At 41.4% G+C, this 25,877-nt stretch overlaps 1 protein-coding gene across 4 annotated transcripts in view; it reads right to left on the reverse strand.

The window, feature by feature from the left end:
• The window catches only part of garnl3 (GTPase activating Rap/RanGAP domain like 3), an 89,577-nt gene extending 63,940 nt beyond the window's left edge, over positions 1-25,637 (reverse strand). For 2 of the 4 annotated variants that reach the window (XM_056243838.1, XM_056243836.1), the window contains exon 1: positions 25,133-25,637. In XM_056243838.1, coding sequence (XP_056099813.1) covers positions 25,133-25,233 — 101 coding nt within the window. In that variant the 5' untranslated portion in view covers positions 25,234-25,637. The remainder of the gene's footprint in view (positions 1-25,132) is intronic. The other 2 variants (XM_056243834.1, XM_056243833.1) reach the window with 1 other exon arrangement.
• Between the last annotated feature and the right edge of the window lie 240 nt (positions 25,638-25,877).

Below are 25,877 nucleotides of genomic sequence, written 5' to 3' on the forward strand. Positions count from 1 at the left end.
TGCATGTAATGACCCATCTTTCAATAACAACCGGCTTGCGAATCCACCGTTGAACGCATTTAAGTTAAAGAAGCAGTCGTCAGTAAAATAACGGGAACACAACACAAGGTTCGGGCTATACTGCTGTGGAATCGTTGTAAAGATGAACTTTAACAACTCTTCATATGCTCATCCTTGGGCAGTGAAAAAAAAACTGGCTTTACCTTCACATTTTAGTGCACAGCGTCTTCTCGACATGATGCTATCCAGTATCCACAGGAATCAGCTGCAGTGATTAAGAGGGTTCAAGTTTTCCCTGGTGTCTGCACGCGCAATAAGAGGGGCGGGCAATATGCTAATGTTTCGTCTTGACATCACAACAAAACGGCTTAGGACTCGTTTGAAAAACGATTCATTTAATTGACTCAGAGTCCATTCTTTTGAGAGACAATAACTTTATATACGGTGCACTTTCAGATTTAAAACTTTGCAGGATGTTTTCATTCACTTAGAGCGTCTTGGTTACGTATATAACCCTCGTTTCCTGAAGGAGGGAACGGAGACGTGAGTCGGATGTACCGTACTGATTGGGATCACTTTGAGAGACCAATCTACTTTGAGTGTAACAAAACGAGCCAATGCATATTGGCATGCGATTGCCTCGCAGCACGAGCATATAATGAGCAACAGGTACAGCGCATTTTTGTTTTTCCGCTAAGGAGCCGAGCGAAGCCCGGGGTCAGCGATGGTCCAGCAATGGTGGCGACGGGACTCACGTTCCCTTTCAGTTCGGTCACGTTCGACATGAGTCGGACGTACCGTACTGATTGGGATCCCAATTAACAAGCCACCCAGTGCTGCCACCTTCCAGTGCCTAGCGAAAGCCTCCTGATCCCTGAGGCGGAGATAGGACAGGGCTTAGGCCAGGGAAATCCACTGCTGTTCCGAATGACCCACTCAGACAGACTTGGATAACACTGGGAAAGCATGCCCTTTCGGTGGAAAAGGAGACGCTGCGGAAGCCACATCCTGCCCGTAGGGAGGTATCATGTGGAAGTTACACATATGGATTGGGCGTTTCCGGCAGTACAACATATGGAATGTCACTGAGGTGGCTCTGGCCTATAGCAGGGGGGAGACAACCCCGGTCAGAGATGGCAGAGAGGGCTCTGTCAAGGGAAAGACACGGGCTCGCCGCAGGGAGCCGTACCATGGAAGAATACATATATGGGATCACCGTAGGGATCACAACATATGGGACCCAGCCTAGCACAGGTTCCACCAATGCATACGAGTGCTAGGCCTGGGGAGTGTGGAGGGGTGTGGAGGAACTCAACAGGGTTCAACGGGGAACTCAACTGGAGAAAGAATGGCGCACGTATCCAGTCCATAGGAGGGAAATGGCGCAGCAATTAGTAGCAGCCTATTAGTAACATCGAAGTCTGTGATGCCACGTTTTCTGATCATTTGCCTGTTTTATTTGAGATATGTATTTCTCGTGACCCCAAAGTGACTGTCCCTCAACGTCGCTGTCGGGCGATTAACCCTTCAACTGCTCAATTATTTTCTGAAGCTTTTAATGCAAATGAAGTTGATTATTCAATGCCCGCATGTGGGCAAAATACCGAAGAACTAACTACATCGTTCTTTTTAACTTGCCAAAATATTTTGGATACAGTTGCCCCTTTCAGGACGATTCGTGAAAAAATTTGAGTTCAACCGTGGCTGAATGCTACTACTCGAGCGATAAGGCTGGAATGCAGAAGGGCGGAACGCCGCTGGAAGAAGGATAAATTACAGATCTCATTTGATATTTTACAGTACAATTTGTCTAAATATCAGAAAACTGTTAGATTAGAGAAATCAAAGTATCTCTCTAATGTTATCTGTAACAATCCCCATAAGCCAGCTGTGCTGTTCAGTACTATTAATGCTATTCTGAACACTCCCCAAGCTACTTGTTTAGAACCTTTCGCCGAGTTGTGTGAACATTTTTTACACTTTTTTATTGAAAAGATTGAGGCTATCAGATCTAATATATCCCCGCCTTTGACTTTTTTATCCGTTTCCTCTGAGCGCACAGCTGTTTTTGATCAGTTTGTGCCGGTGTCTCTTGCCTCTCTGAGGGAGTTTTTTGTGGAAACGAAATTTTCCTCATGTTGCATGGATATTGTTCCTCCACGTCTTCTAAAAGATTCACTTGATGCTATTGGTCCTTCTGTACTTGCGATTATTAATAGCAGCCTGGCCTCGGGAGTTGTACCTAAGTCTTTTAAACATGCATCAGTGGAACCAGTAATCAAGAAATCTAACCTGGATCCCACAGTCTTTGCTAATTTTAGACCTATCTCGAAACTTTCGTTTCTGTCTAAATTACTGGAGAAGGTTGTACTTGGACAATTGAATGCATTCCTAGATCTACATGGTATCCATAAAGTGTTTCAGTCTGGCTTTAAGTCCCTGCATAGTACAGAAACTGCACTGTTAAAGGTTTCAAACGATTTGTTACTTACTACTGACTCAGGGAACTGTGCGATTCTAATTTTACTGGATCTGTCCGCTGCATTTGATACCATAGACCATAAGATCTTGGTTACACGCTTAGAAAAATGTGTTGGTATTGAGGGTACTGCGTTGGCATGGTTTAAATCATATTTGTCTCAGTTCGCCTTGGAGAATTTGCCTCCTCATCGGCCTCTTTTACGTGTGGGGTCCCCCAGGGCTCCATTTTGGGGCCTATTTTGTTCGCCTTGTATTTGCTCCCTCTGGAACATATTTTCAGGAAGTTTGGTATCTCTTTTCATTGTTATGCAGATGACACGCAAATCTATCTGCCTTTGAAAAGGAGAGACACTCATACGTTAGGGCCTCTATTACAGTGTCTTGAGGAAATTAAGGCCTGGATGGCACTGAATTTCCTAAGTTTTAATGAAAGTAAAACAGAAGTCATGTTGTTCACGCCGGGTGGCACTTATGAATCCTTACAGGTGGATCTTGGGGAATTGAATCCACTAGTGAAACCATATGTTAAGAATTTGGGTGTGATTATGGACTGTGATTTTAAATTGGATAAACAGATTAACTTAGTAGTTAAGTCTAGTTTTTTTCCAATTGAGACAACTCACCAAGGTTAAATCTTTCCTGTCTTTTATAGACTTTCAAAGACTGCTTCATATTTTTATCTCATCGCGTCTGGACTATTGTAATGGCCTCTATGTAGGCATTAGTCAGGCCTCTCTCTCCAGATTGCAGAGGGTCCAGAATGCAGCAGCACGCCTGTTGACGGGTACGCGAAAGCGGAAACACATTACCCCTATTCTCTCCTCTCTTCACTGGTTGCCTGTCCATTTTAGGATTAATTTTAAGATTTTGATGTTTGTTTTCAAATCTCTTAATGGTCTTGCACCGAAGTATCTGTCTGAACTGATCAAGCAGTATGCGCCGCCAAGAGCGCTTAGGTCTGCTGACCATTTGCTTTTAGTTGTCCCTCGGGTTAAGCTGAAGAGCAGGGGCGAAAGAGCATTTGCAGTAGCTGGACCAAAGCTTTGGAACAATTTGCCCTTGTATATCAGACAGGCTCAGACACTTGCTGCTTTTAAATCTAGTCTTAAAACTTATTATTACAGTTTGGGATTTGACGCTATGTGAGAGTTGTTTTATTGCTTTGGTTTTATTTTTTTTATTTTTTGTGTCATTGATTGTTTGTAGCAGTGATATAGGATATAAATGTACAGCACTTTGTCAAACACTTGCTGTTTTTAAAAGTGCTCTATAAATAAACTTTGACTTGACTTGACTTTGAGCAAGCCGACACTTCGAGCGTGGCCTACGGTGTTGACTGGCTTATATGAGAAGAGAGCACACTGGAAGCTACCGGCTCGACATGAAGGCTCTAGAATCTAGCGAACGTGTTTGGTGTTGCCCAGCCCGCAGCTCTACAGATATCTGTCAGCGAGGCACCCTGTGCCACCTCCCAGGAAGAGCTACACTCCGAGTGGAGTGGGCTCGCAACCTGAAGGGGCATGGTGCATCTTGGGATTGGTACGCCAAGACGATGGCATCCACTATCCAGTGGGCCAACCTCTGCTTGGAGAAAGCCTTTCCCTTCTGCTGGTCTCTGTAACAGACGAAGAGCTGGTCTGAGGTCCTGAGGCTTTGCGTTCTGTCCAAGTACAGGCGCAGAGCGCGGACGGGACAGAGAAAAGCCAGGGCTGGGTCTGCCTTCTCTGGGGGCAGCGCTTGCAGGTTCACCACCTGGTCCCGAAAGGGAGTGGTTGGAAACTTGGGCACCTATACAGGCCGGGGTCTCAGGATGACGTGAGAGTCAGCTGGCCCGAATTCCAGGCACGATTCGTCGATTGAAAATGCGTGCAGGTCCCCTACCCTCTTGATAGAGGCCAAAGCAAGCAGGAGAACTGTTTTTATAGACAGGACTTTTAACTCAGCTGCCTGCAATGGCTCAAAGGGAGGTCTCTGCAGTGCTGTGGGCACCAGATATAGGTCCCAAGATGGTTTAGAGGGGGGCGAGGCGGATTCAGTCTCCTCGCGCCCCTCAGGAACTTGACGATCAGGTCGTGCTTCCCCATGGATTTTACATCAACTGCATTGTGATGTGTGGCAATAGAGGCAACATACACTTTGAGGGTGGAGGGAGACAGCCTTCGCTCCAACCCCTCTTGCAGAAAGGAAAGCACGGTACAGATTGAATATCTTCGGGGGTCTTCTCGGTGAGAAGAACACCACTCAATGAACAGGTTCCACTTCAGAGCGCAAGCATGGCTCATAGAGGGTGCTCTTGCAGAAGTGATGGTGTCTACAACAGCTTGTGGTAGATCACCTAAAACCTCCGCATCCCGTCCAGGGACCAGACATGGAGTTTCCAGTGGTCTGGACGCGGGTGCCCCGTAGTGTTGTCACGACACTAGAATTTCTAACTTCGATTCGATACCTTGAAAAATATCGATATTCGATACCATTTTCGATACCACAGAGAAAAAACTGCCACATTAAGGGGGTATTTTTTTATTTAAAGCTAAATAAAACAAGTCTAGAACATGACAATGAGGTATATTTTACATGAACAAAAATGTCCTGAGTTCTATCTGTTAATATTTTTTCATTGGACCAGAGCTAACATGATCCGTTGTATTTTTATTACCTGCTGTTATCAAAGATTAAAATATACTGTAACAAATGCATTGCTCATCGGTCATAAATGCTGGTTAATACATTAACGTAATTTGATGAACAGATTTAAACGCAAACGTGCGTGCATCACACGCGGAAACAATGCTCACTGGATCGGCATGAAGTCAAGTCACCTTTATTTATATGATGTTTTATTAACAAAGTTCGGGAGGAGCACGTTCAGTTAATTAACACGAGTGGAGTGCACTCAGCAATCAATGATAAGAGGTGCATATATAGATTCAGCAATCTCACCTCACTCCATTGATAGTTTAGCACCATCCCTCCACCGCCCCTTCTCCACACTTCCAGGCCTAAAGACTTACATAGGGGGCAGTACTCTTGGTTCGGGCCAAACTCCGAGCTCGGAGCCCTCCCCCCGGACAGCACGCCATATACGCATTAAATCTTATCCACTCTAATTATATGTAAATGTGAACTCGTGAAATATTGCTTTTTAACAATACAGATTGTGTCAAAGCACTTAACAGTATCAAATTGGAGGATAGAGTGTCAGTAATGTATAATAATAAGATTAAACATTCAATTTTCAGTTAAAGGCATTTCATTATTGAATTCAGAGATGCCATTGTCTAGCTCAGTTTAGTTTAATTAGTATCTGTGTAATCATATTGATGATAATCGCTAATAAAGGCAAATTGCAGAAGTAAATAATAATTTTTGAATAATGTTAAATAGGCACAAGTTAATTTACATTTGACCACAGTTACAATATTTATTTGTCTGAGGGTTTGGCGGCAGGCTGGGGTGATTGTCACATGGAGCGTGCCGCTCTGCCACGCCCATCTCGCGACTGGACCAGAACGTATCAGATTGGTAAGGTTTTATTTCATTGGGGACATAATTACTGATTATAATGACTTATACTGTCTTTTTACGCAATGGGATGGGGGGCATTTGTCCCCCATGTCTGCATTTGTGATCGTAGAAAAGACAAACAAGCGTTACCGCTACAAGCGCTACTCTATAGGTACTGCTCAAAACTCATGTTTGAATAGTCAGTAGCAAATTCTTAAATATGAAAAGTTAACATACTTACAAGCTGTGTCTGTGAGTCAGAAGCACCAGAATGTACTTGCAAAAATGGAATTGCCCCACTTTTTAGAATCACCTTTTATGCACAGCCGGCCTTGTCTCTTCCAGGTTCTGGAAACAGTCCTCCGAAAAATGCACAGCACACAGTCGAATATTTTGGTTGCACTGTTCTGGGGTGCGTTTCCCAAAGCCAACTATGGTCGCAAGTTCCGTCGTTACCAATAGAGTTCAATGGAAATTGCGATCATAGTTGGCCAACGATGCTTTTGGGAAACGCACCCCTGGAACAGTGTTGTAAATAAAGCTTAACCACTGTTTTCTAATTGTGTCCTCTTTTGGAAGGACAAACAAAGTAGTTTGGCTTTCGCATCGAAAAACACAGCATCTCCACAACATGGTGGCGCCGGCAGCAACAATAATACAGCAAGAATAAAAGTTACGCCTTCTTTCTTTGCATATATATTTGGGCGGTGTTATGAAACTCTGCCCCCACAGACTGACGTAGATTTGTGGGGACGTGTTTGAACAAAGCGTTTTAGGAAGGTGTTTTTACAAAGAATATCTGTTTAGGTTTGAGACTTTAAGCTTTGTAACTCTGCAGATCTTATACATGCACAAACAGCTACATAACAGACTACAGAAAAAAGAAAACAAGAAATTGCATCATATGACCCCTTTAAGTCATCATTTTTGGACCATCCCTGCTTGTCAGTGTAGTGAGGCCAATAGGCAATGACATCTGACCAAGGGCATCTGACCTTTGTAGTCTGGATCACATCTTCCAAACTGGCATAGGATAATGTACATGTCACGGGTGTGGTGAAGGTAGATGAAGACAAGAGTCCAGATTTCCAATTCATATAAACTTTACTATTAAACAACTCAAGAAACAGGTATAGGCAGGCAGATGGGCAGAGGATAAACACACCAAGGTAACACAAACATCAGCATTGACGTGCTAACATTCAACAACGACCGACCAAGACTGAATGAACAGAGGCTAACTAAATACAGAGACAAATGAACCATAATGATGTGAAGACAGGTGACACAGATGATGATAACGAGGGACAGGCTGGTAAGTGAGGGCGTGAATACAGGTGTGGAGACGAGGAGGATTCTGGGAAGTGTAGTGAAGAGACAAGGACAGACTGGTGCAGACGAAGACTTTGACATTACACCCCCCTCCCGGTAGGCGTGTCCTCACGCTGTAGAACAGGGGTGGGAGGGTGGGCATCCTGGAGTCCGTGACGGGAAGGCGGACCGGGTGCAGCAGGACGGACTCCAGGATGGTCCAGGCGGCCATGGCGGAGCAGGACGTGGGCGTGGCCACGGCGGAGCAGTCGGACCTTCGGGCGACCATAGCAGTGAGGACCCTTCGGGCGACCACGGCGAAGAGGACCCTTCGGGCGGCCACGGCGGCGAAGACCCCTCGGGCGGCCACGGCGGCGAAGACCCCTCGGCCGGCCACGGCGGCGAAGACCCTTCGGGCGGCCACGGCGGCGAAGACCCCTCGGGCAGCCGTGGACCTTTGGACGGCCGGGACGAAGAAAAATGCTTGGGGTGAGTGCCCGGATTAGGAACAGGCTCAGGATCGGGAACAGACACCGGCTCAGGAACAGACACCGGCTCAGGAACAGAAGCCACTAGAACAGTAACAGCCACAAGGACAGACACAAACACAGAAACAGACACTGGCTCAGGCACAGGAAGAGTCTCTGGCTGGGCAGACGAGACGTGAACAGTCTCTGACTGGGCAGACGTGACATGCATAGTCTCTGGCTGGGCAGACGGAACGTGAACAGTCTCTGACTGGGCAGACGTGACATGCATAGTCTCTGGCTGGGCAGACGGGACGTGAACAGTCTCTGCGTGCCTGACGTACTCCAGCAGTGAAGAGGGCTTGGTGCTGGACGGAACCAGCGGCGAAGAGGGATTGGTGCTGGACGGAACCAGCGGCGAAGAGGGCTTGGTGCTGGACGGAACCAGCGGCGAAGAGGGCTTGGTGCTGGACGAAACCAGCGGCGAAGAGGGCTTGGTGCTGGATGGAACCAGCGGTGAAGAGGGTTTGGTGCTGGACGGAACCAGCGGCGAAGAGGGCTTGGTGCTGGACGGAACCAGCGGCGAAGAGGGCTTGGTACTGGACGGAACCAGCGGCCAAGAGGGCTTGGTACTGGACGGAACCAGCGGCGAAGGCTCGGCTGGGCTGGACGGAACGAGCGGTGAAGGCTTGGTTGGGCTGGACGGAACCAACGGTGAAGGCTCGGCTGGGCTGGACGGAACCAGCGGTGAAGGCTCGGCTGGGCTGGGTTCAGAGGCTGTAACAGATGTGAGTGCTGCCCACACACACAAAACAGCCATGGACATCACAACGAGCACAGTGTCTTCCAGACTAGACTCAAGTGCTGCCTGAAGAGTCTCTACTTCGGTGGTCACCACGCCCTCAGTTTTCGATTCGGCGGGCGCAACGTAAAGCGCGGACTCGGTAGGACTGATGTGGATATGGTTCTGTAGAATGGGCATATAGTGTGAAGAATGGTAAGGAAAAGCATATCTTAGAGCCCGCCTGACGGCTGTAAGAGGGGGATCGAACAACTTGGACGTCAGAACAGCGCTATTCGGAACCAGCTTACGTGCTCTTGACCAGGAGATCCCGCAACCAGTCCGGGGCGGATACGGGGCTCCTGTTCGGTGGATCTGGCTGAGCTGACATGAAGAGCTGGCTCGGCAGGGCAGATGACAGGAACTGGCTCAGCTATTTTTGGATCAGCTGGTGTTACTGTGAGGGAAGAACCACAAACCCAAAGAGCTCTGTCCATAAACTCAGCAAAAGGTCGATATAAGTCTTCGAGCAGCAGTATCTGGGCTAGTGGATCATCCAGTCCTCTCCAGAACCGCTGCTTTAAGACCTCTTCCTCCCAGTAAACGTCCTGATGCAGATGCAGGTAAACTTCAACAAATTCCTCCAGAGAACTCCCATTCTGATCAAACAGAAAAGCATCCATCGCGTCGTCCTCCATTACTTTTTGGTCGGTCGTTCTGTCACGGGTGTGGTGAAGGTAGATGAAGACAAGAGTCCAGATTTCCAATTCAAATAAACTTTACTATTAAACAACTCAAGAAACAGGTATAGGCAGACAGACGGTAGGGATGGCTGACGCGAAACAGACGTTCCGAAGCTTTGCGAGATCCCGAAGCGCAGATGATTCGAAACACTGATCCGAAGCGTGATTCAAAACACCCACGTCACGTGACTACGGCTAAATGAAGCTTCTGAGTGTTTCAACAGGTGGCATGGTCCGCCGAGTCAGGGTTTGATTGATAGGTCGGTCAGGAACAGATCACACAATCACACAGTATAAAAGTGAAGTCAACGCATTTTCACATCGTGGGTTTTTGTAAGCGGAATTTGGTTTTGAGATAGCAGATTTTTGGGGATATAGTGACATTTATAGTGCGATTTGTTTAGTTATATTTAGGCTTCCATTTAAATGTAGGCTACACATTGACTGAGAGACAGATAGAGTATAGTGACACATTAATAGATTCATAGATAGAAATATATATAGACAGATAGATAGATAGATAGATAGATAGATAGATAGATAGATAGATAGATAGATAGATAGATAGATAGATAGATAGATAGATAGATAGATAAAAATGGAGGCTCCACAGAAGAGATGCCGTACATATGTGGTGTGGGAGCATTTCCATTTAGAAACCCCAAATAAAGTGAGATGTGTGTATTGTGATGGGGAGCTAGCCACCTCAACAATACATCATCCATGATGTGCTATTTGAGAAGCACTCATCCTGCTATTCTGCAGGGTGCAGAGGATAGCATCCCCCCTAGGCCTGCTACTGACACTGCTGGGCCATCTAAGCAAGGTATGCATTGTTTGAAATATAGGCTAATTATAATTGAAATATAATAACAAACTGTTGGGACACTGTTTAGAAAGTCCATAGGCCAAGCCCTACCTAACGTCCTAATCACAACTGCCAATCAAGATAAAAACAGCTTTACTGTGAATATACATTTTATAGGTCTACATATGAGTACCCAATCTACAGCCGAGATATAATTGAGTTTTTTCTAATTGTAGTAGTTCTACAATCCACTTTATCTTTCTCTGCACACTGAGCATACATATTCATAACATAACTTTGTTTAGGATGGTTTCCAAATAATGAACCAGTAGGCTACTTTCACAGTAGGCTACTATTTTTTCCAATATATTTGTGCCGTCAGTTTAGGATTTGTTACTAATTGCTGTTTTCATTTTCATTCAGAGCCACAAATGTCAACATCAGGCCCATCATCATCATCAACACCAGTTGAAACACATTACAGTTTATGGGAACATTTTCATAATCGTATCCGTGAAACCCAGATGATACACAATGCTACAGCTGATGCCACAGTAGAAGTGAAAAAATACCTCAACGATGCGTTTTTGCCCAGAACTCATGATCCCCTAACTTACTGGAAAGAGAGAGCAGTAATCTTTCCTCATTTGTATGTCCTTATATATTATAATATATTTGCATACCAGCAACAAGTGTCCCTTGTGAGAGCATTTTTTCAAAGGCTGGAGAAATTATCTGTAAAAAAAAGAAGTAGGCTGAGTCTTTCGACAGCAGAGAAATTAATATTTTTGAATAAAAATCTTTAAGAAAGTGAGACATTGTGGCTTGATTTCTTTTATTAATATTCATTTTTCATGAACAAAATAACATTATGCAATGTGAAGAGCCTACAGGTTACAAGCTTCACATATTAGAAAAATACAATAATAAAAAAAAAAACACATTTTTTAATGGCTCATTGTAAAGGTTGTTTCAGATCAACACCTGCAAGTGACCACTAGGTGTTGCCGTGGAGGCGGGTGTCGGATTGATTCGAAGCCTCGAAACAATATGGCACATTTGCTTCAACTGTTTCACTGCTTCACAAAGCCTCGATCTGCCCACCACTAGCAGACGGGCAGAGGATAAACACACCAAGGTAACATAAACATCAGCATTGACGTGCTTACATTCAACAACCACCGACCAGGACTGAATGAACAGAGGCTAACTAAATACAGAGACAAATGAACCATAATGATGTGAAGACAGGTGACACAGATGATGATAACGAGGGACAGGCTGGTAAGTGAGGGCGTGAATACAGGTGTGGAGACGAGAAGGATTCTGGGAAGTGTAGTGAAGAGACAAGGACAGACTGGTGCAGACGAAGACTGTGACAGTACCCAAATGCATGACTTCCACAACAATCTATGACTTATATTCTTAATCTCTGCCATCAACCTCTCTGCTTCTATCCTCTTTGATCTTCTTCCTTTCTTACTATAACCTAATTTTCTGATGCACTGCAGTCACTATCATCAACACTTTCTGGAAAAGGTACAGCTTTGCCACTCTGTCTTCTATAAAACTTACTAATATCAACCCAAAACACAAGCAAAAAGACTATTATGCTAATTTAGTAAATGCATAGCTAAACAGATGTGTTTTGAGTCTGGATTTGATTGTGACTACTGTAGGAGCACATCTGATCTCCTCTGGAAGCTGGTTCCAGCTGCGGCTGGCATAATAGCTAAAAGCAGACTCTCCATACTTAGAGTGAACCCTTGGTATTTCTAACTGATGTGATCCTAATGATCTGAGTGATCTGTTGGGTTTATATTCAGTGAGCATATCTGCAATATATTGAGGTCCTAGCCCATTGAATGATTTATATACCAGTAATAATACTTTAAAATCAATCCTAAATGTAACTGGGAGCCAGTGTAAAGACCTGAGGACTGGTGTGATATGTTTATATTTTCTGGTCCTGCTCAGAATCCTGGCAGCAGCGTTCTGTATGAGCTGCAACTGTCTTATGGTCTTTTTAGGAAGGCCAGTGAGGAGTCCATTACAATAATCCACCCTGTTGGTGATGAAAGCATGCACAAGTTTATCTAAGTCTTGATTGGAAACAAAGCATCTAATTCTTGCAATATTTTTCAGATGATAGTATGCTGATTTAGTTATTGCTTTGACATGACTACTGAAACTAAGGTCTGACTCTAGAGACACACCAAGAACTAAATTGTTTTGTTTTGTTTGATCATTATTATTGTATTATTAGACACTGTAAACATCAAATAATGTGTTAAAGCTATATTAGGAGTGCCTTTTGTTTTGTTAAAATCTCATGGGAGTTTGAGAGAAACAGTAGCCATAACAACTTCCATAAAAACATAAGAAATAATATAGAATTTTCTAAATGAACACACGAGGACAAGAAAAAAGCATTTCTGACCAGATAGGACAGGACAGCAACCTTTTCCCTTTTAAACTTGGATGTAGAATAGATGATCCGAAAAATCATGACTTTGACACAAACATGAGCATGCATATAAATGCACATATTGGCAGCTGGGCAGCTGTGGCACAAAGGTTATGTCCCTTGATTATGATAAAGACTGGGGTCATTCGTCATGGTGTGTGTCTGACAGGGTGACATTTTCAGAGCCCAGTCTGTGAACTGCTGGCATTTTAGAGCAGATCAGACTGAGGGCAGATGTTAAGGGCTAAACTCTCCCTGAGGAAAGAAGAATGTACCAAAGTAAATATTCCTTAATTTTTTTTTTGCAAATGCATTAGACAAAATACTCAGCATGATCAGTGTGATCTGGATGCCCTTTAGGGAACACTATAGGCTGGATCTTAAAGGGATAGTTCACCCCAAAATGAAAATTCTGTCAGAAATTACTCACCCTCATGTTGTTCCAATCCCGTAAGACTTTTGTTCATCTTCGGAACACAAATTAAGATATTTTTGATTAAATCTGAGAGCTGGATCACTCCTCCATAGGCTTCTAAGGGATCGAAACTTGCCGGCCCCAAAGTTTTTAAAGACATCGTTAAAATAGTCCAAGTGACTACAGTGGCTCAATCTTTAGTTTATCAAGCGACGAGAATACTTTTTGTGAGCAAAAAACAAACAAAAATAACGACTTTATTCAACCATTCATTTCCTTCTCTGTTGGCCTCGAGATAGTTCACGTAGTGTAACTGCGCAGCGCTTCTGTGTTGTACGTCACATGCATCACACACATGACCAGCGTCGGCCAATAGTGAGCCTACGTGTGACGTACAACACAGAAGCGCTGTGCAGTTCCACTACGTGAACTATCTCGAGGAACTATCTCGATCCCTTAGAAGCCTATGGAGGAGTGATCCAGCTCTCAGATTTAATCAAAAATATCTTAATTTGTGTTCCGAAGATGAATGAAAGTCTTACGGGGTTGGAACAACATGAGGGTGAGTAATTACTGACATAATTTTCATTTTGGGGTGAACTATCCCTTTAAAAGCAAAACTTCCAGCCATCATTTGTATTGTGCCTCAATCTGTGTATCATGATAGGCTACTACAAGACCATTGGCAGGTAAACATCAGACCATTTACCTTTCTTTTGTACTTTTTTCTTTTGTTGAAATGCTTTGTCTCAAGTACAAATCTCTCCGAAAATATCAACTGACTAGGAAAGTACAGCCAAATTATGACTTGGTTCTTGTGTCTTAAAATCCAATGGGTTCCATATATTTGACCACAGTGTCCTCTAGTGGTAATATGTGTTTATTGCAGAACCAGATACAGTTTGCAATGTGATCTAAAATGTCTTTTGACTAGTTGCATTAAAAAGGTATCTGTAAACTTTTCCCCTCTGATTTAGAGGTAATTCACTACTGTCAAGAAAGGCAGAAAGCGAGGCATCCAAAGGCAGCAAGCTCTGAGATTTTTGTGAGTGACCATCCAATAAAATATACACTAGGAAGAGTTACAGAAAATATCTTAAATTATTTAAAGGGATAGTTCACCCAAAAATCTTCTGCTGAACACAAAAGAATATATTTTGAAGAATGTCAGTTACAAAACAGTTGATGGGCCCCATTGACGTCCATAGTATTTTCTTTTTTCCATAGGCCTTTTCTTTCCTGAGGTGCGCTTTTTATTTTTTACTAAGTCAATGGGGTCCATCAACTATTTGGTTACCCATATTATTCAAAATATCTTCTTTTGTGTTCAGAAGAAGGAAGAAATTCATACAGGTTTGGAAAAACTTGAGGGTGAGTAAATGAAAGAATAAATGTTTTTTCGGTGAACTATCCCTTTAAAGCACCTAGTACTCTGACTCACATAGTTTTATATTTTATTCCAACCCAATGATTCCCATCACGCTCAGTCACTTTTTGCTTACTGTAGATAATAATGTAGGCTTTTTCAACAAAAATGTTTTTGAAATAAAATTATGTGAAATTCTATTCTTAAAACTGCAAATACTGAAATGTCGATAATTTTCATTAGATAAATATGTAACAGAAATGGAAAATATGTATCTGAATATTTTAAAAAGATCATGTGACTATATACTTACTTACATTAATTATTTGCATATAATATGAAAACATGTTGCTTTATTAATTACATCTTATAATCAGAAGTGGTGGTCACTGACCACCAGGTGGGGCAAAATGGATAAACTATATACATAAATAGACTAGCTGATACAAGCTCAACCTTGCTCCTTTCCAGACCTGCTCTAACACACCAGCCAGGGACATTTTTTAAAGTCCCCCTGTGGTGAAAATCAAATTTTGAATGTTGTTTTTATATCTATTTGGTGTTTTCAATGTGCTTTAAGACAAACCATCTGCATATTCATAAGTCAACACACCATTGCTGAATAACTAAAGTTCCTTCAAACTGCAGTGAAAAAAATACTCAAAAACGTGGTTTGAAATCGCTGGTGTTTCTGATGTCACAAACTACCTTGTAACCAATCACGTCAATGTGCCGACGGGCTTAAGCATATCATTAAAGGTGCAGTCTGTAAGAATGACAGCTAGTGGTCCAAATAGGCACTGCAGTCCAAATTCAAAAGATCGTTGTTTCCCCCGCCCCCTCCTGCTCAGACTCAACGCTTGCCAGTTTGAGGACACGCAACGGGAACGAGCGCATTTGACAATGAAAGCCGAGGAGACTTAAACACTAAGTAAGTTGACGAGTTGATTTATCCGTGTTTTAATATGGTCTCGTTCATAAAGATTTTTTAGATGGATACCGAGGCTTTTTAGGTTGGGTAGAATCTGCAACCTCTGACCCAGTTTGTTTGCTGGCTGCAATGGCTGCAATACGCTGTCAACTGGCATCCCGGGGTGTCGAAATACTATAGGGTGAGCTGGCAGTAGGCGAGATCACACAGACCAAAACAAAAACAGACATTCCAACACGGAATGCACATTTAAAAGTAAAATAACTGGCTGTAGAAGTGTTTTTCAGAGAAACGAGTATGTGAACTCAGCATGTTTCCTTAATTTCGGCAAACATATATGGTATTTTTATGCTTTAGTAGAGTGAAAGTTACATACAGCACCTTTAACAGCGAACTAGCAGGGGAGTCTCGAGAAATGCCAGGTTATCCCCATATATTTTTTTGTTGACATGAAAAATCGGGTGGATTTTGCAATATAGCGGGTGTATGATGTATATTGCGATGTTATGGTGAACTATGCCTTTCTCCACTGCCATTCTGAGTTGTTCAAAGAGTTTCAGATGATAGTTAGAAGGCAGACTGAGATGGCGAACGGGGACATAGTTTGTGTAACATTAACAACACATTATTACCCGTTTTCATAACATAGTCAATTAAAAGGCTAATCATATTAATTATCGTTATGTGTCCGACGTTGTAAAGAGCGATACCATTGTGCAACGTTTACCTCAGTAAGTTGACCGAGTGAATCTGTGAGTTGGCGTGAGTGGAGACGGGGCTAATTAGCATAATCATGTATCCGCGGATACTAAATGAAGCATGGGTGTAGAGTTGCATTCAAGCTATTTTAAGGCATGAATAATTTTTTTTCACAGGAAAAAACGTTTAAATATGTAATTTTGGTGATCAAAAATGAGTTTTAAGAGATAAAATTATTGGTGGACTTTAATATACCCCATTACTTTGTTTAAAGGGGTCATATAATGCCATTTTTGTACAAGCTAATATGATTCTTTAGGGTCTAAATTAAAAGTTTGTAATATACTTTAATTAAAAATTCTCATTAGTATTGTAAGAAAACACTTATTTTACCTGGTCAAAAACAGCTCTATTTTCAGCACGCCGTTTCAGTGCATATGCCTTTAAATGATCATGAGCTTTGCTCACCCCGCCCCTCTGTTCTGTGCGTACACGTTTGTAACACAATAACCATAACGCATTGTTCATTATAAACGTGGGATTATGAATTATATGGAGAACGTCATACATAGAAAACATGCAGTAATGTACCCTGAGTGTAAACCTTAGACTCATTCATCGTGAAGCGATTTGCAAAGATATAAATATTAATATAAAGGTTAATAAAACGTTACACTCACTTCAGTTGTTCTAGAGGTTCAGCAGGAACACGAATAGCTGGTACTGATCCGGAGCAGCGGCTTAGCAAAACCAGCTTTATACTGACCCTCGTTTATAAAGGAATCTGGTGAGAAATGATTCGCGCAAACATGAAAGCATTGACGTTGCTCGTGGGGAATATTCCCTTCGAAAACAAACTCAGCCACTGCGTCTTCAGCGGTTCGGATTTAGGAACATCAAAATGACTGCTGGGTTCCTTATTGCACCCAAGAACAGAACACCACAATCGCTTAGACGCCATTCTGCTCATAGACAGTGCTCCAGCATATCAACAATGACCGCGCCGGTCCGCGCAGACTATGATTGACAGCTGGCTCACGAGCGAGGGCGGGTCTGTGTTGAAACGCGCCTGTCAATCAACAATCACGGGAGGGGAGTCCGACCGTGTGACGTCACACGGTCGAACGGCTCGATTTGAGGCAGGGGAAAACATATAAGGAGATTAAAACAAAAACACTGGATGGATTTTTATCATTATATGATGGTTGTGTACAGGCACTGCCAACACACATTTCAGTACAATCAACTTGAAAAAGTGCATGCACCATTATATGACCCCTTTAAATAAACAATAAAAGTGTCATCAACTTCACATTTGAAAAATATTTCCTTTACTTCTCTGTTCAGTCAAATTAAATAGGCCTACCTTCATATAACATTATGTCAGAGGGCATTACACATACAGTACATCACTTCCTCCAGTGATTGCATTTCTAACCCCCTCCCCCCTCCCTTTTTGATCAGTCTTATAGAAAAAGTTAAGGTTAATTTAAGTTAACCAATTTAAAGTTCCCTAGCCATCCTAACACAGACCCACACCGCTAAATTTATGCTACACACACCCAGTGTGAATGCCCTTGTGGTGGGGAGCTAACCACCAGTATTTTCAAAAGGCTAAACTCCAAAAAGCTCCATCCATCCTACGCTGGGTGCGTTCCAGGTTGCTATAACGGGAAGAGAGTCTTTCCTAGTGAGGCTTCCTGGAGCGAAAAACACTAATGTGTAGGTATGCGTCTTTAAACCTTAAATGGAAGCATATGTGGGCTCGGAATGAAAGTTTACATAGGGCTGTAATCAGAGCGGGACTCTTTCTTTTATTCCTCTGCTTGATTTCCGTCTATTTTTCTCTGCAAATGAGGAGGTTGTGCTCGAGCACATGCAGACCGCACAGCTGAGAGTGATTAGTGTTAGCTGTAGTGCTAGTATTATCAGATTGGTACAAACTGCAGGGCTGCTCAGAAGCCAAAGAGAGAAAGAGAGATGGCTGAAAATAACCAGAACTTTAGTCTTTTCTTTAGTCTCTTTGCAGGCACAATCCAAATGATTCAAATGAGATTCATGAGATACTATACAGGCTCTTGCTCAGGTTACTGGATGAGTTTGTGTTCAGCTGATCAGCATACACACATTCACACATTCAAACACAAATGAACTCAGTGTGAGTCATAGAGTGTCATCTCCACCCTAACAGTTTAAATGGTGCCATGAACTTTCTCACTCTCATTTCTATGTTCACCATTCTCTCATTAGTAATAACTACAGAATGCAGGGGGAGGCAGGCTTGTGTTTGATAACTGTTTATTAACTGTAGATTGCTTAGCGATGAGTGCTCAAATTCAGAAGGACAGGATAAAATCAAGACATAAATGTGGCATGAACATTTGGTTACACTTTATTTTAGGGTGTCCTTGTTAGAGTGTAATTATACAAATAAATAACATCAATTGATAACTTATACTATTGTTATTAGGCTGTAAGTACATGTAAGATGTGCATCAAGGACACTGTCAAATAAAGTGTTAATGCCATAAAAAGTTATGGCGTGTTTGTGAATGTGGAGATTTGTGTTTAACTACATCAGCAGTGATCATTTCTTGTATTGTCCTGTGGAGAGCGTTGCGTTGGCAGTCCACTGTTATTTCTGCTTTTTTTATGGCGACAATACAAAGGAGGTAGGTAACACAAAACCAACACTGTCAATCCACAAGAATACATTAGTTCTCTTTCCTCTATAGTGAAAAGGAAAAAATGGCTATAAAATGCTTTGCTATACGTTCTATGGTCACAATGAGGCTCTGTTATTGTATGTATTTAATACAATGTCTTGTAATTAAATATAATTCATTATTTTTTTTTAAAAATACATGGAGTCTGGAATTGATTATCTCATGATTCTAAATTTCTTACTTTTTATTATTTTAGTTTGTTTGACTATTTGTTTTGAATGACTGAAAAAGACAAGAATAAACAACAGGTATCTTTGTGTCTTGAATGATTTATAATGTTGAGGAAATTAAAGTCCCATTAGAGGTGTTTACAACTGATTCCTGACAGAGAGGCTACAAAAGTAAGTAGATAAGCGAGAGCAACATAAATGGTGCATGAATGAGCACAGAAAGGACCTAGTAAGTAAGAGAGAGAGAGAAAGGAGGACTTTGTCATTCAAGTAGTGTTCAGTACAGAAAAAAAGGTAGCAAATTAGGCAAAATAGAAAGCTGTTACAAACATACCATAGAATAGAACTCCATAATGGACAGCACTATTTTGTCACTATAACAGCCTTCACCAATTTCACTGCATTTCACAAGACATTCTTTGTGAAGAGACACAGTACTGTGCATGTGTGTTTGTGTGTGGCCTTCAAAACAATTGCATGATCATGTTATACTCTTGCACTTGAGAAAAGGCTGTCTTCATGATAAAACATTATGGAAGAATAAAATGAAAGCAGTGAGCCTCTCACCTACATGTCATTAGGGGCTAATGGATTCTCCTCCTCATCAATGCCCTTGTCTGAACACAATACGTCTGTCCACTAGAGTAATTTGCTGCTTGTTTGGGGAGCAATTAATTTGTGGTTTATATGGGAAGGGATTTGTGTAGCTTGTATAGAAATAAGGTACATTCCATGGAGCCTATTGAAGATATTAAGCAATTTTTGGTCATAGTTTACAGACTTTATGTTTTTAGGTAACTAATTACCTGCAAGTGCTTCAAGTATCACAGCTGATATATTCAGACCAACAGCATTCTTGATGCACTCTCTGTAGTTGATTTTTGTAATGTTTCAATGTACAATAAGTTAATATTTACATTTTAGACACAATATTGCCAGTTTGTCTAATTTTGGACCACAAACTAAAATAATTCAAAATGTATAGCCAGACTACAGTAGAAGTATAGCCATTGCGTATCTGAGCAATACACATTAGTTTTGCTCTTGAATTAATTGAAACGGTTGAATGAATGATTCAATGACATTAAAAATCGCATAATCTATGAGTAGGTACTTTTCTGAATAAGAACATTAAAATGAGTGTTCTATAGTATATAATATGAATGTGTGTCCTATGAATGTAACCCAGATGTACTAAATTCATCATGTTGTCATTGTCATGTGACTTAGCAACGTCAGTTCAGTTCACTACCATTCACAAATCCTCTCCCGTGGATAGTAAAGTGCCTATTGAATGTGCACTTTTAGACTGTCGCCGGAAGAGTAGATAATTTTCACCTACTCTTATCACATACTATTTTTTGCTTACTATATGGTAGGGAAGTATGCTTATTCGGATGAAGCCAGTCACTTGTTTAGTTTATGAAAGACTCAGTGTTGTTGAACAACTCAGTTGAGTAAATGGTTCAATGACTTGTTCATAAAGGCAGTCCCTTGTTTTGTTCCTGCATGAATCAGTGATTTTAATTAATTGTTTTGGAATGAATGATTCAACGATTCACTTACAAAGACAGAAATTTGTCACCACATTGCATAATTATGTAACCAGCAGAAAGGGTCTCTGAACAATCTCCACCACTAAATAACAGATTGACAGTCTGTCTAGAATGCGCAATATGAGTAATACAAAAAAATCGCTCCGCTGGCTAAATTTGACGACCAGAAATATCAGCCATATTAAACAGTTGTGGTCAGAATTAATCGCACCCCTGGTAAATATGATCAAAAATGGCTGTAAAAAATAAATCTGCATTGTTTATCCTTTTGATCTTTCATTTAAAAAATGTGCACAAATCTAACCTTTCATTGAAGTAAAAGAATTGAAAGTGGGGGGTAAATCACATTATGAAATAAATGCTTTTCTCCAAAACACGTTGGCCAAAATTTGACTAGGAATGACTAGGAACATGAAATTGTCTAGCTATGACTTCTTGTTTCATAATTATTTGCTCCCTGTTATTAAATACTTTTTGCAACCTCTTTTTTCCAAGATAACATCTCTGAGTCTTCTCCTATAATGCCTGATGAGTTTGGAGAACACCTGACAAGAGATCAGAGACCATTCCTCCATACAGAATCTCCCCAGATCCTTCAGATTCACAAGTTCATGTTGGTGGTGCTTCATGCTTCTTCTTGTTTGTGTACTCATTTTCTATAGGGTTCAGTTTAGGGGACTGGGACGGTCATGGCAGAAGCTTCATTTTGTGCTCAGTTACCCATTTTTGTGTTGATTTTGATGTTTGTTTTGGACCATGGTCCGGATGGAAGATCCAAACACGGCCCATTATAGGATTTCTAGCACAGGCTGTCAGGTTTAGATTTTTTATCTGTTGGTATTTGTTAGAATCCATAATACCATGTATCTGAACAAGATGTCCAGGACCTCCAGCAAAAAAATAGGCCCACAACTTATAAGATCCAACCATATATTTAACCGTAGGCATGGGGTACTTTTTTATCCCTGTTTGCACCAAACACTAGCGTGTTTGCTGCCAAAAAGCCCTTTTTTTTGGTTTAATATAGGGGTTGTTTGATATATATTTTTAGGCTTTCTGACCCCCAATACTCAAGTAATCTCTGCAATTCTCCATCTGTGATCCTTGGAGAGTCTTTGGCCACTCAAACTTTCCTCCTCACCGTGCATTAAGACAATATAGACACACATCCTCTCCCTGGCAGATTCGTAAAATCTTTGATTGGGACTTCTTAATTATTGCCCTGATGGTCAAAATGGGGATTTTCTATTCTTTAGCTATTTTCTTGCAGCCACTTTCTATTTTGTGATGCTCAACAATCTTTTGATGCACATCAGAACTATATTCTTTGGTTTTACTCATTGTGATGAATGATTAAGGGAATTTGGCTTTTGTGTTTCCTCATATTTAAACTCCTGTGAAACAAGAAGTCATAGACAATTTCATGTTCCTAGTCACCCTGGTGTGCTAAAGAAAAGGGTAAATATTAATGGGAATATACTTCAGAGATATTTTACTCAAAAAAATGTGGCCAACGTGTTTTGGAGAAAAACATTTATTTCATAATGTGATGCACCCATTTAGAGTCTCTCACTGCGTGATTTACTAAATTAAAATGCAGTAAAATTGTCCTTTAGGCTATATTTATTTATTTATTTATATCATATGATACAGTTAAGCAATCACACAAAAAGTGTTGTTTTTTCCCAAAATATAAAAAAATATACTAGTTTAATAAACAATTAAGTGACTTACATTTTAGACACAATTTTGCCTGCTTTTCTCTATTTCACAGATGAAAATAGGTCCAAACAAAGCTACTGCAGAACTGTTTTGTGTCTCTGAGCAGCACACAGAGCCAGAGGTGTTTCATTCCTGAATGAATCAGTCCATTTGAACAAATCGGTTGAATTAATGACTCAATGATTCGCTCATTAACAGTGACTTGCCGCCACCTACTGGCAGTTTTGGTTTCATATTTAAAGTATCTTTTCAATTTTAAAATCATTTCATATATCATTAATGTTTTATTTTTTAAAACTTCAAAACATGCATTTGTAACAGCAGGTTAAATGCATTCATGTCACCTCTGAGCTCAATTAATGAGTCTGTGTAAATACAAATGCCACTGCAGATGCAGCTTCTGTTTCCTTTGCATTGCAAAGACAGATTTTGTTGATACTGATTTCATTTGATTGGTAACAGCCATATAGTGTCTTATTATTCTAATTGAAATGATTGATTAAATGTAATAAGTTGACATAATAAATGTTGCATAGGTTACATTTAATTATGTAAGAAATATTGCTCTTATAAAGGTAAAAATGCAAATAAAAGGTAAAAATCTATTTAAACTTATTGGAAAATGTAATTTCTGTCACTGCTGCAAACTGACCACCACACAGAATATGATGAATAACAAAAACTTTAGGAGTTAACTGTCCACGGTAGTCCTAAACCTGCCAAAATACCAAAATATCATCTGTTCATCATTATTATGTTTTGTCAATACCGCACATGCACACCCCTTATTATAAGCCTAATCAATTATAATAACATATGAGCACAGTAATGTGGTAAATTTTTACTCGACAAAGAGCAACTTAATGAAAGACCAATGCAGTGTTGCATAACTTGTATTAGGCTACTGTGCATATAGGGTCTCTCATTTCAAAATGACCTAGACCTAGAAATAGGCTATACAGCAGTGGTCTCAAACTCGCGGCCCGCGGGCCATTTGCGGCCCGCGGGGTGATATTTTGTGGCCCCCTACTTGACATTAAATTTTAATGTTAGTGCGGCCCGTCATTGCGTGTGCCGAGTTTTTTTTTTTTTTTATCCCTTATGGGCTACCATAGATAGTCTCGTGACAGCTTACGGTGGGTTTGTTGTCAATAGTTGTCATAGACAACCGCGAAGTACAAACATACTGCGCCTGGAAAAAATGAGCGCGTCGCTTCAATTATGAGCGCGCTTACCGCGCGCCTACATTTGAAATAACGAACTTGAGCGCGCAAAATATGTGAGCGCGATATGTGAACGGCCCCTTGGCGAGCTACCACCAATCAGGCCACGAGCTACTGGTAGCTCGCGAGCGACGTGTTGGAGAGAGACCCTAAAACAATGTGAGAATAATCACTTTGAGCTTGTAATATGTGTCCAACAGGTTGATAAGAAGGTTTGCTCTGATTTGTGCAGTCAGTAATTTGAGACACTATACATGTGTAGAAACAATTCAATAAGACGGGCAGACATGACTGCAAATATTTGTATTTCAAAAGCAATAATTGTTTTTCTAAGTATAATAAAAGGAAATGTGCCTTCCAAAAAAAACATTCAATATCATTAATGTGTTGTATAGAGAAAATAAAAAGGACATAAGCAAATATAAATATCACAAATATGTGTTATAGCAAAGAAAGTTTGTAAAATGAACTTCAACTGTCAGAAGGACAGCTCATGAAGAACCAATCATGTACAGAAAGGAATGTTCAAATTCAGAGGAACAGTTCAGAAGAAACGTTAATAATAAATATTGAGAAGATTGGATCAGTTGTGCTCCTTTTTTGGAATACTTGAATACTATTTTTTGTGGAATACTTGATGTGGCCCAGCCTGACCCCGACTCTACCTCAAGCGGCCCCCAGTTAAGTTGAGTTTGAGACCCCTGCTATACAGTATTGTCTCAGCATAACACTGCAGTTTACACTATGATGGTCCTAACACAGGAGATAGGCCAAAATGGGGTGTGACCACTCTCCTTCATGTAGGCTATCTCTGCATTTCTGACACAACACAGACACACTACATTCATGTGCTGAACCACCAGTGCTTGTGTTGGTGATTGATGCAGAACCATTACTGAGCATGAGCTTTTACAATGCTATCATCCTTTCACTTTCACTGACAGAAATGGAAAACAACATTGAAAACACAATAGGTACTCTTGCAAATACAAGAGCAACGGGTCGATACTCGAGATGTGCATTTATAGGAAGGAATGATTCTCAAACCTTAGCTCTCTGAGAACATCTTCTGTTTTGCAAACAGAAAACCCGGATCTCCTCACGACTGTTCATGGGGAATCCCGATGGAAAAAGTGGGTTATTGCCGTTAAAGGCTCATGTCTCAGCGTTTAATGGACCATGGCTCGCGTCTAAACTCTCAAGAAATGTGTGTATGTATGTAGCCTATGTATAGGTTATATATATATATATATATATATATATATATACATATATATATATAAACACACACACACACACACACACACACACACACACACACACACACACACACACACACACACACACACGTAGGCTATATCCATATGTCAATGTCCATTATATTCAATTTTCCCATTTTTTATTTCTACTCTTATTTATTTTCTGTATTATCTGTATTCTCTGTTATTGTATTTTCTGTTTATTGCAATAATTTGAATGCTGCATATGCTTTGGCAATATATGCTGAAAATCATGCCAATAAAGCTTTGTTGACTCTGAGATCCCTTGCGACAGCCTTAAGACACTTTAATATGCTGCTGGTCTATGCCAAATCCCCCTGAAAGCTAGTCTAAACCCACAAACTTGAGTAAAACATGTCTATCTCAGATGCCCCACACACTGCTGTGATAATTTACAATCCCACCATCCGGTAACCGGATGATGCGGTGCTCTCGGAAATGCCCACTCCCCACATAAAACCCCCTTCCCCATATCAACTCACCTCGTTATTTCGAAACTGCAGCCTTTCCTGAGTAGCAGGGCTCTCTTTCGCATTATCCCTGTTTTCTCTCGCCCCAAGTACATGTTAATATCCGAATTCATGGTGGTGGGATAGCAGGGCACACGGGTCCTGACTGCACGAGCAGAGACACAGAGGCAGCGCGAGCGCTGATGATGATGGTGATGCGGCTCTGCTCCGCGTCTGGCGAATGGAGAACCGAGAGGGCGCACAGAGGGATCAACAGAGGGTCCTCCTCCACGGGAAAACCAAAAAGTGAGCCACACACTTTCTGCGGCCAGAGAAGATATGATTCAAAAGGGTAAAATGTGCGGGTTGAGTAAAGGGATTCGTAAACTCCATCCACACCGGTTCCTTTGGATCAAAAGTGCAAAAAGTCGTCGGTTAGATCATCTCCTGGTCGATCCCCCAGTTCCCCGTTGTTTAGGGCATGTATACTGGAGTAATATAACGCTCCAGCCGCAGAGTCTGCGCGGTCCTAATGTCTACCCAGAAGAATGGAAGAAAAGACATGAATTCTTGTGGGGCGGCGGCGACTCTCAAATGAACGTTGCCTACATTACGCGCTGTAATTTTTTCCCTCCTTTTCTGGTGAGAACAGTATAATAACAGTGAGACACTGTTTTTCTTTCTTTATTAATTTCTTTACCTATAACCATTGTGTCAGATTACACTCTATTCTGAAGAACTCACTCAGGGTGCCAAACCTCAAAGCAGATAGCTACTG

This window comes from Rhinichthys klamathensis, unplaced genomic scaffold (genome assembly GCF_029890125.1).
Source record: "Rhinichthys klamathensis goyatoka isolate OS25496 unplaced genomic scaffold, OSU_Roscu_1.1 h1tg000850l_1, whole genome shotgun sequence".
Classification (NCBI taxonomy): domain Eukaryota; kingdom Metazoa; phylum Chordata; class Actinopteri; order Cypriniformes; family Leuciscidae; genus Rhinichthys; species Rhinichthys klamathensis.